Raw genomic sequence first — 12,196 nt, forward strand, 5'->3', positions numbered from 1 at the left:
TGTTTTTGCACACAATATCCTGACTTGGAACTATAATATCTGTTCCTTCACTGTCACTGGGTCAAATCATTCTAACATCATTCCTAGTCATGGGTGCACTGGCATTATATGGGCTACAGCAATTCTAGGCAGCAGCTTAGAACCACTTTCTAAAGGACAATTAAGCACAGGCAATTCATCCTGTGAATGAAAAAAAAGACTTAAATCACATTAAGATCAAATTGATGCTGGAAAATACTTATGGCAGAAAGGGAGAAGACAGCAAGCCTTTCCCAAAGTTCATGTTCATAAAAAATATTTCATGAAGATACTTCCACATAAATAATAAATAAAATTACAATCAACAAGTTGATGCATGCTTTTACCTGTCTACAGGTTTCACAAGGTCCACGGTGGCAACGCATTGAACATCTATGAAGGCCACATGCCAATGGTTTGTCACAAGTATCACCACAAGTTGGTATGTCCTCTGTACAGGGCAGTGCAGACTCTAGATAAAGTATTAAATACTTTAGTGTTTCTAGATTTTACCACAAAAATAATAATGTAAATCAGATAAAAAGTATTAAGGAATTTTGAATTTTTGCAATTCTGTGTAAACAAATCTTCTGAGGTAAACAGAAATAAACAAACAAATTCTGCTAACCTTGAGAAGTTTAAAGAATTCAATGACTTGTGTCAAATTACAGGATTTTGCAAGGCACAGGACAATATAACTGATATTTTCTTCGGTTTCTGAAAGGCTTGCAAAGCCTCATGCAGTCCTTGTAGAAAACTAGAAAATATGAAGTACTCAGATAAATCTTGGAGCTAATAAGTCTACCATTTGCAGAATAGCAAGGAGAATGAATGCAGCAATTTACAGTCTCAACTCTGAGCCAAATTGGATGTTGAAGCTGTGAACAATCTGGTTCGACCCATAACAGTGATTAGGGAAAGAAACAGTCCGTGGTAAGAATATCAAACACGAAGTTAAAACTGAATATTATCATCATTTCAGATTTTCCCAGTTTTACAATGCATAAAATTATACAAGCATAACACAAAGATAAGAGATGGTTCAAGGGAGTACATGGAGAAATAAACTTGTATAATATCAGTCAACATTGCATGGAATTCATCCCACAGTGTCAGGGTAGGAAGAGTAATCATTGGTGGGGATGTTGGATCAAAAATTGGATAGATAAAAATGGACAAAGCTGGGGAAGACAGTTAGAACTTTTTATATCAGAAGCACCCTGTTGTAGAGCACATAATTATGCTCAACTTTGTGATGCTGTGCTTAATCAATTTGCACAAGGACTGAAAAACTTATTTATTGTGCAAGATGGAAAGCTTTAGCAACATAGCTCTCGTTTCAGTGATGCCCATTGCAAATAGCCCATTTTCTACTATAACTATATAAACACAGAATTTGTAACCCAACCAGACTGCTCAAAGTGTCAAGAGAAACCTCATGCACAAGTTCATCTCACACGACCTTGGTTGGATGTGAAATGCTTTCACAGTTCTTAGGTGGTCTGATATTTGCCCAAAACAAAGACCAACTTTTCTACAGAATATTACTGAACTGAAATCAGGTTCTATAGAGCATATTACGCCATATACATGGATGGCTGGAGGTAAAAAATAAACTTTAGATACTTTTTAAATATCGTAATTTACCAGCCTCTACCACTTCCTCTGACAACTCATTCCATACATACATCACCCTCTGTGTGAAAAAGTCGCCCCTTAGGTTGCTTTTAAATCTTTCCCTACTCATCTTAAACCTATGCCATCATTTTGGACTCCCCTACCCTGGAAAAAAGACCTTGGTATTCACCCTATCCACGTGATTTTAAAAACCTCTAGAAGGTCACCCCTCAACCTCCAACACTCCAGGGAAAATAGCCCCGGCCTATTCAGACTCTCCCTATAGCTCAAAACCATCAATTTTGGCAAAACCTTTAAATTTTTTCTTCACCTCTTCAAGTGTAACATCTTTCTTGTGGCAGGGGGGCCAGAAATGAACACAGTATTCCAAAAGTGGCCTAACCAATGTCTTGTACAGCTGCAGCATGATTACTCAACTCGTATACTCAATGCACTGTTCAATAAAGGTAAATGAACCAAACACCACTTTCACTATCCTATCTACCTGTGACTCTATCATTTATATAAATGACGAAAAGCAGGGGACCCAGCACCAAGTCTTGCAGCACACCACTGATCACAGGCCTCCAGTTTGAAACACAACTCTCCATCATCACCCTGCTTCCTACCTTCAAACCAATTTTGTGTCCAAATGGCTAGCTCCCCCAGATTGCATGTGATCTAACCTGTCTAACATTCTACCATGCAGGAACTTTGGTGAACATCATTTAGACAATGTCCACTGCTCTTCCTTTATCAATCTTTTGTCACTTCTTCAAAATGCTCAATCAAGTTAGTGAGGCCTGATTTCCCACACGTAAAGCCAAGTTAACGATCTCTAATCATTCGTTGCCTTTAAAGAAAATACATGTAAATCCTGTCCCTCAGAATCCCCTCCAACAATGCACCCACCACTAATATCAGGCTCACAGGTCTATGTTCCCTGGCTTTTCCTTACCACCTTTCTTAACTAACAGCACCACATTAGCCACCCTCCAGTCTTCCATCACCTCACCTTTGGGTATCAATGATACAAATATCTCAGCAAGGGACCCAGCAATCACCTCTCTAGCTTCCCACAAAGTTCTACATCTTAAGCATTATAGCAGGAATACTGGCGCACGTGGCATTTGCAGTATCCAGTGCCTCCAACCGTTTCTTGATATCACCAGGTGCTGTCTTAGGATTTGAACCCATTTCCCCAGGACACTAGCCAGGGCCTCTGCATTACCAGCCAGTGATTTACTGCTATCCCACTATCTCACAAGAACCTATTGCATTCTTAAAGACACTCAATGAGTTGGCCTCTACAGCCTGCAGAGGCAACATGTTCCTTCTCAACTTGGTTCTAAAGAATTAGCCCATTTTTTTCTGGGGCTGACTCTTCAGGTCCTAGTCTCTCACATTAGTGGAAACGCCTTGTCCAGTTCCAGTCTTTCCACGCCTCTCAGTATTCTTTAAGCTCCAATGAGGTCCCCCCTCGTTCCTCTAAATTTAATCAAGGTACAGAGCCAGCGTTCTCAACCACACCTTAAGTGACAGGCCTTTCATCCCACGATCATTCTTGTAAACGTCCTCTGGACCTTCTCCAATACCAGCACATCTCTCCTTAGACATGGGGCCTGAAACTGCTCACAATATTCCAAATGTAGTCTGACCAGAACCTTATACAGCCTCAGCAGTACAGCTCTGCTCTCACATTCTAGCCCTCTCAAAAATGAATTCTGACAGTGGATTTGCCTTCATAAACTCTAACTGAGTTTGCATGCTAATCTTAAGAGAATCCTGAACTAAGATTCCCAAGTTTCTTTGTACTTCAGATTTCCAAAGCCTTTCCCCATTGAGAAAAGAGTTTACGCCTCTATTCTTCCGATCAAAGTGCACTTTCCCACATTGTATTCCATCCGCTACTTTTTTGCCCGCTCTTCTAGTCTTTCCAAGTCCTTGTGCAACCTCCCTGCTTTCTCCACACCACCTTTCGCTCCAAAACGTAGGAAGCATGCCCTCAGTCCCTTAATCCAGATCATTAATGTATAACATGAATAGTTGCAGCTATGGCATAATGCCCAAATAAGATGTCTTTGTGATGTTGGCTGAAGCAGAAATATTGATCCCAGCTACTAAGAGTAACGCCCTATTCTTCAAAATGATCCTGTGTGATCTTTCGTATCCATCCAAACAAGCAGATAGAATCTTGGTTAAAAAACAACACTTTTGACAGTGCAAACACCACTGGAGCATCTGCTTGGTTTTTTGGCTCAAGCCTTCAAAAGAATTTTGAACCTGGAACTTTAAAGGAAAGTGTGCCACCAAATGAGCCCTGCTGACAAACTGCAATAATTATTAGAAATTTGAAAACGTACTAGGTAGTGGATGGATTATTGCAGTTTCTCTGCAGCTGACGCAGTGATACAGGATTAAATTACCACAGCACAGGGAACCTGGAATGATAGTGAGATACCCTGCATTCTAATTGTGAACAAAATAACTTGGAACATAACATTGATTTTTTTTTTTTAAAAAAGAGGCAAAAGCATAATACTGAAAACAAGATAGTACAGACAGCAAATATTTTTTAAATAAACAAAAAATTTTAGATAGATGAATGATATGTGTACACATACTTGACTTCCCACAGGGACAAGCCCTGTATCCTGATCGAGGACAATTTCCACAAGTCCCACGGTGACAGACCTGCTCACATGTATGATTACCACAAGTTAGAGTTCTTCCACACACCTAAAAGCAATAATTTTATGAATTACAAATACAATTTTTACTGACATTTAAATCCTCAAAATTATTTATGTTAACATTGAGAGTTACTGCAGTACATGTTAACAAAAAGTTCCTTCAACATCACCTTCCAAACCCGTAATCTCTATCACCTTGGAGGACAAAAGCAGCAGACCATGGGATCACAGCTCCCTTCAAGATCCCCCTCCAAGACACATTTCCCTGACTTAAAACTATAACTGTTACTCCTTCACTGTGTCAGAAGTCCTGTAATCCCCCCTTCCTTTCAGCACTGTGAATGTTCCTAAACCCACTGCAGCATTTCAAGAAGACAACACATCACCATTATCTTTAAGGTAAGTAGGGATGAGCAATAACTGCTGATCCAGATAGCAATGCCTACAACCCTTCAATGAAAGATAAAAAAAAAATCCTTGAGAAGTTTACAAAGTGGAAACCAGTAAGCTAACCTACTGCAAAAAAAAAAAGAACTGTGAATGCTGGAAATCAGAAATAGCTGGAAAATCCAAGGTAGTCAGGTAGCATCTGTGGAGAGAAAGCAGACTTAACATTTTGGGGCCAGTGAATCTTTTTCAGAACTGTTCTGAAGAAAAGTCACTGGACCTAAAACATTAACTCGGCTTTCTTGCTGTCTGACCTGAGTTTTCCCAGCTATTTCCAATTTTGTTTTTGAAGCTAAATTGTAAGTAGGATCATTTCAGTTTGACCATTTTCAAAAACATTTCTTCCTCCTCCAAATGATTGGGTTAACAAAGCTTGGCAGAGCTATGCACAGTATTGACTGCCCTCTTCTATCTTCAAATTGTGCTCTCTGGTTCGACTCCCTTACAAGAGAAAGCATCCTCTCAGCATCAACCTTGTTAAGCCCTTGAACTTTATATTAATAGACCTAACATTACATGTGGTAACTTAAAAGCACTCTGTAAATGACTACAAGTTGTTCTTAGATAAGAGAAGGTAGATAACAGAATTAATACTGACATTTGAACAGGCCTAAGATGCAGGGCACAATAGTAGCAAGCAGCACTCAAAAATAACAACACTGCCACCTAGGATCACAATTCTTTAAAGTCTGGCACAACAGAACACATGCCTGGGTCAGAGACATGAAGTTGGAACCATGTCGGAAGTAGCTAGCTAAAGTATAGTAGAGGCTGAAAGAAATGGTCACAGAGCAGGTGAGCATCAGAGAGTAATCTGGTTGCACATTGTCGAAATGTTGACGATATCTGCAAAGTGTTTTCAGTCAGTCAATTTAACTAAAACTGGCACTTCACAGGTGAAGAAGCAGCAGCCCCCAGTGGTAAAAATAAATCACTGGAGGCTGCATATTACAAAAAAATTTCTGAAGTTTGCAACTGCATAGCCCAAGTTCTGAACTGATTAATTGTACATATTATTCCCATCCCACAGCAATTTTACACTCATACTGTTAAGTAGCTTTGGATTATCAACCAATTTGCGATCGACTCAGTAGGATCTTATCTCTTTCCAGTGAATGTCTGTCTTTAATTTCCAATTTTCTGATGGATTTCAACAATTGATTATGGGTCAATGATTACAAAGACCATTATTAATTCAGTTGATCTACCTAGCCAATCTATTGTTACTTCAGGTTACCTTTTCACACTGCCACTGCGGACTAGCACACAGCCTCTCAGCTGTTTCCTTCCCACATAAACACCGTTGTCTGCTGACACGGGGACACTCTGGGCAATTACCTAAAAACAAAAAGTAACCAAGTTATAGACGATTTTGAATATATTTCTAAACACAAAAAGGTTTATATACAGATCATGGCACAGCACTCCGTTTTTCTGCCTATTAGAGGTGTAGTTGCCCAATTTTGATCACATGTTCATTCTCTCCAAATTTCTCCTTAAAATCTAACTAGACTTTGAAAGGTACACTCTGCCAAAGGGGCAAGTTGAAAAAAATCATTAAATATGCATATGCTGAGTAACTGCCAAGTTTCTCCAGCACTTCCAGTTTTTATTTAAGATTTCCAGCATACAGAATATTTTGCTTTTAAGTTATGAAATTTTAGATGACATAAATGCAGAACAGTGTGACATAACACAGAATATTGTACTTTCACTACTTCTGGAGCTAAATAGAATAAACAGCACTTCAAGTTTCAGGCAACCATACTTGAACTGAAGTAACAAAAAGTTATTTTCTGAACAGTATAATTTTACAGTACAATTCTACTAGGGCTCATGGTAGAACAATTTTCCCAGCGGCATCAAATCCCAAAAGTGAAAAAGATTTTAAATCTAGCAACCATGAAAAGTTAAAGCAGTACCAAGCTAGATTCACCACAATTACAGGATACCACAGCTATAAGAAAAGAACTTAAAAGGAAGCTATAGTAAATGGGAACTATAATAAAAGAATTTAAAGAAACCTAATAACTGCCAATTGTTCATATTAACAAAACATATCTCAAGGATTTAACCAGAGCTTTATATTTGCGTTCCTGGGTTTTAGTAGGCATCTGAAGGTTGCAAGGGGGCTTGAATGGTATAATGGACCTCCTCATCTTTTCAACACACAGAACTGGGTTCAAATCCAGCCTACACATTTGGAATGAAAACTTAATAGTTTCACTAGTCCACAAAACAAAATCATTTCTAGTAAATAAAGTAGTTCAGATAACTGCACAAAAAGTACAGAAACTTTACAGTAACAGTGAGACTGGAGGAGGCTTTTGGTGGCTTTACCCCACGACAAGCTGTGCTACTGATTCAATACACCTACACTGACATTTCCGACCTTGAATAATTTGGATGAAAACTTGACAAAATACTGTTGATAATGGAAATACAAAATAAAAATAAACATTGCTGGAAATATTCAACAAGTCTGGCAAGACCATACATATGAAATTAATATCACGACAGCCATCAAGGTACGATTTGAAAGATTTTCAGAAAATCTTGTAGTGCCTTGAATTTATAATCTAAATTCAGTTTCAGGTTTTAAGGCAGGATGGCATTGCATTCACCTGTCGAGTTAATTGAAGCCAATGGAGTTATGTCAGCTTAGCTCATCTCAGTTTAGACAGCAGAAAATTCAAAAGAGACATTGTTCCTTGCTGCATTTAAATCGTGCTTCATAAAATAATTTTAAATATTACATAATTCTCCAGAGATTTGTCTTTTCAGAATGTAAGAGACAGAACAGACAGCAAATAAACAGTGAAAAATTACCAAGAACGCTGTTTTATACATATGTCCTATTTGTTTAGGACAGAAGAAACACCTTAGAAATCAATAGTACCATTATCCCCCACCAAATAATATGTTCCTTGTAGTTAATTTTAAAAATAGTTATTCCCAGATGTAAGCACAATGTCACACTTGTACAATGTCTATACAATCCTTCATGCTGCATCTTGATTTATTTGTCCAAATCTTAACTGAACAAACCTCATTTATATGGTTTTAACCAACCTGTATGACATGGATTTTCACATTTATGCTGCCCACAAGTTAATAGCCGGTTGCACAGCTGCTGACAGGACCACCCCTTAGCACTGCAACGTCGGGACACTGGTTTAGCCTTGTTACAGTAGCAGGTTATGGAGACCATCTTTGGACAAGGCGGGCAAGGACCTAAATCAGAAGTGCAAACACTGTTAGACTTATTGCATTGTTTTACTCAATGTTATAAACTATTTGTTAATTCTAAATCACTTTACCAGGATGGCATAAAAGAAGACACTTGTGTCCACATAAAGGCTTGAATTCTTTGTCACAAACTTGGCCACAGGAATGAGGTACCAACCAAGGGTCTGATGGAGGATCTTCAACCTTTCCACAGTAACAGTAATACCTTGTTGGAGTTTGAGACTGTTCATATGGGTGCCTGCATTTAGGACTGAACAAACCAAATAGCAAAATTAATAATTCTGGTTCTCCAACAATATTTATTTTATATGCCGAAAATAAAATTTTAGTGAATTTCACTGTATTATACATTTCTTTTGGCACTATATGCTTTTCAAAAAGACTACAACTAGCAATTCTGCAATAAAAATAATCTGCTGTTATATTGAATGTAAAAGCAAAAGAGGGTTATTAACTTTTAAGACATGCAGAAAGTAAACATTTTTGAAAAAATACATGAACGACTACAATCAATTTAAATTGCATATGTTTTTGGAAAAAATATATGATCAAGTGTTATGCAACTAATGGGCTAAAAGATTAATAAAGTTACAGAGGATTTTGCATTTACGTCAAATGAAGGGGTAAAGTCATACTTCACACTACTGTTCAAATAACTTATTTCATTAACCAAAGACACCATAAAAATCTCAAAATTTAAGCAAATCAGCTTCTAGAGTTTCATATAAGGCTCAACCATAAAACAAGATTGAACACTTCAGATGTTAAATTCAAAAGGTTTATTAAACATTAAGTGGCAGAAATGTAACAAGTTAAAATGATAGAAGACAATGTTCCAACTAATAGTAAAAAGACAATGCTTAATTATGCAGACATATCAACTTTTTCAGATAGTTGACCAAAGCAAAGTGTGATTTAATCCTCTCCCCAACACTGTCTAACAGGTTAACAAATCAGCGTCCTCAAAACCTTCATACTTATACCCTTAAGTCATTTTCTTACCTCAAATCAGCCCAACTGTCAAACACTAATTGGTTAACTTAACTGTCTGTTCAATTATGATTGGTTTCTGACACCTACGAACAGCTTCCTACGTTTGTGAGCATTTTTCCATACAATGTCACAATGGCCTAATTGAAAATTTCCATATCTGATTTTTCTAATAACACTTTAACAGCTTATTCTCTACCCAGTTTGATGAGACTATAAAAGGTCATTCATGAAGTAATTGCTTCAACATTCCTTGGGAATCAGTATTTACAGAGTAAGAAACCAACACAATCTTAAATTGTTATAAAATGAAACAGTGCTGGGACCTTGGTTATTTACATAAATAATCTGAATGTTAGTGTACAAGGCATGATTCGTAAGTTTACAGATGACACAAAATTAGGCGGTAACGTTGATAGTGAAGAAGTTTATCAAAAATTACAGAGGGATCTTGATCAGATGGGAAAGTGGGCTGAGGATTGGCAAATGCAATTCAATACAGACAAGTGTGAGATGTTGAACTTTGAAAGATCAAACCAAGGTAGGACATGTACAGTAAATTGTAAGGTCCTGAAGAGTGTTGTGGAACAGAAGGAAGGACCTAGGAGTACAAGTACATAGTTCATTGAATGCGGCGTCACAGGTGGACAGGGTGATGAAGAAAGCATTTAGCATGTTGTCCTTCATCGTTCGAGGCACTGAGTATAGGAGTTGGGACATTATATTACAGTTGTATAAGTCGTTGGTGTGGCCGCGCTTGGAGTATTGTGCACTGTTTTGGTCACCCTTTTATAGGAAAGACATAGTGAAACTGGAAAGTGCACAAAGAAGATTTACAAGGATGATGCCAGGGACTAGTAGGCCTGAATTATAGGGAGAGGTTGGCCAGAATAGAACATTCCTTGGAACGTAGGAGAATGAGAGGTGACCTTATTGAGGTGTACAAAATCATGAGGGGCACGGATAGGATGAATGCATATAGTCTTTTTCCCAGGGATGGGGAATTGAAAACTAGAGGGTACAGAATTAAGGTGAGAGGGGAAGATTTAAGAAGGACCTGACGGACAACTTCTTCACAGAGTGGTGCGAATATGGAATGGGCTGCCAGAGAAAGTGGTTGAGGCAGGTACAATAGCAACATTTAACAAACTTTTGGATAGGTACATAGATGGGAAGGGTTTAACAGGGATATGGACCAAATGCGGGTAATTGGAACCAGCTGAGAGAGCAGCACGGTCAGCGTGGACCAGTTTGGGCCAAAGGGCCGGTTTCCATGCTGTATTACACTATGACTATATAATTACAGATTTCTGTTAGTTATATGTCCAGCCTTTAATAATACACTTACTGATTATTTCTTATTCTTAAAAAGACTCATAATTGAGGCTTACACTTTATTCAAATCATTTTTGGCTGGTTACAAAACATCCAGTAACTGATTTCAAAAAACGTCTCCTGTGTTAGTCTCAAAATGGCTTATTGGGGGCATGTTAGCTTACTGATCCTTGACTTCCTGACCGCCAACTGCAATCAGTAAGGAGAGGTGACAACACTAGCTCCATAACAATCCTCAACACTGGTGCCCCGCAAGACTATATTCCTTACACACTCACAGTTGTGTAACTGCATTTACGAATTTGCTGATGACACCACCATAGTGGGTTGAATCTCAAACAAAGACGAGACAGACTGCATGGCTTAGTGGCATGGTGTAAAGACAATCTGTTCCTCAATGTCAGCGAAATGAAGGATCTGGTCATCGACTTCAGAAAGCAGAGTGGAGGACATGCCCCTGCCTATAAGAGTGGTGCCGAGATGGAGGTGGTTGAGAGCTTCAAGTTCCTAGGAGTAAATATCACCAATCTACCCTGGTCCATCCATGAAAACCATACAAATCAAGAAAGCACACCAACACCTCAACTCCCTCGGAAGGCTAAGGAAATTTGGCATGTCCACAACGACTGTTACTAATTTTTATAGATACATCATAGAAAGCAACCTATTCAGATGCATCACAGCTCAGTATAGCAACTGAAAACAACAAATGCTAGAGATCACAGCAGGTCACATAGCATCCATGGAACTGTTCTGCTCAAGACCGCAAGAAATTACAGGAATTTGTGAAGACAGCCTGGTCCATCACAAAAACCAGCCTTCAGTCCATTGACTCCGTCTACACTTTCCGCTGCCTCGGCAAAGCTGCCAACATAATCAAAGACCCCTCCCATCCCAGTTATACTCCCTTCCACCATCTTCCATCCGGCAGAAGGTACAATAGTTTGAAAACACATACCAACAGATTTACAGACAGCTTCTTCCCCACCTGTTGCCAGACTTGTAAATGGACTTCTCACAAGTTAGAGTTGATCTTTCTCTGCACCTTCTCTGTAGCTGTAACAGTATATTCTGCTTTCTGTTCTATTACTCTGATATACTTATGTAACATATGATTTGTCTTACTAGCACACAAAACAACACTTCTCACTATTTTGGCACAAGTGACAATACCAAATCAAATCAAAGTAATAACCAAACCACAGAAATAGTTAAGTTGTTCTTAAGTCAAAATAAAAATATTAGTATACTTAAAACTTTTAAAAAATCTTAACCACTGGAATCAGGCCATTTGGCACATCAAGTATACACCAACCCTCCAAAGAGCATCCCATTTTTAAAATTGTCAATTGCATTCACTTTGGAAAGATATTCATTTCTGGTCAAATTGATCAAACCTCTCCAAAGATTATTACAATTCCGCACAGTAATCTCACATGTAACAAGTGAATATTTACATCATAGAGAACTAAGGGGAAAATCTCCAAGCAGGATTACTAAGCAAATATTTTCCAGTCATTAGAATGGGTCCAGAGAGATGTTTATAAGATACCTGAGATAAGTTTTGTCATATTGTAAAGATAGTATCTTTTTATTTTTCATTGTGGACTGAAGTGGGAAAGTTTCCATTCTGAAGAACAAAGATTGCTAAAGGCAATAACCTGACACTCATTGTAAGCACTCTTTACATTGCTGCAATTTCAAACATTAATAGAAAGTGGTGCAGGGCAGGATCCAAGGATACATACAAATGGAGATTCAGCTGACAACAATTAGCTGATCGGTCTGTGCATTAGTGACCAGTTATCAAAGACAGAGGCCATCCTTCTGCCAGCAACCATGTAATT

The 12,196-nt window shown here is 38.3% G+C and overlaps 1 protein-coding gene across 1 annotated transcript in view; it reads right to left on the minus strand.

Moving 5' to 3' along the window:
* LOC109916135 (nuclear transcription factor, X-box binding-like 1) overlaps positions 1–12,196 on the minus strand; it is an 83,826-nt gene that overhangs the window by 49,072 nt on the left and 22,558 nt on the right. Inside the window, exons 5-9 of the mRNA XM_048600142.1 lie at positions 8,096–8,274; positions 7,848–8,009; positions 6,013–6,113; positions 4,260–4,374; positions 366–490 (exon numbers count right to left, since the gene is read on the minus strand). Coding sequence (XP_048456099.1) covers positions 366–490; positions 4,260–4,374; positions 6,013–6,113; positions 7,848–8,009; positions 8,096–8,274 — 682 coding nt within the window. The remainder of the gene's footprint in view (positions 1–365; positions 491–4,259; positions 4,375–6,012; positions 6,114–7,847; positions 8,010–8,095; positions 8,275–12,196) is intronic.

Source organism: Rhincodon typus, chromosome 1 (assembly GCF_021869965.1).
Source record: "Rhincodon typus isolate 14 chromosome 1, sRhiTyp1.1, whole genome shotgun sequence".
NCBI classification, from domain to species: domain Eukaryota; kingdom Metazoa; phylum Chordata; class Chondrichthyes; order Orectolobiformes; family Rhincodontidae; genus Rhincodon; species Rhincodon typus.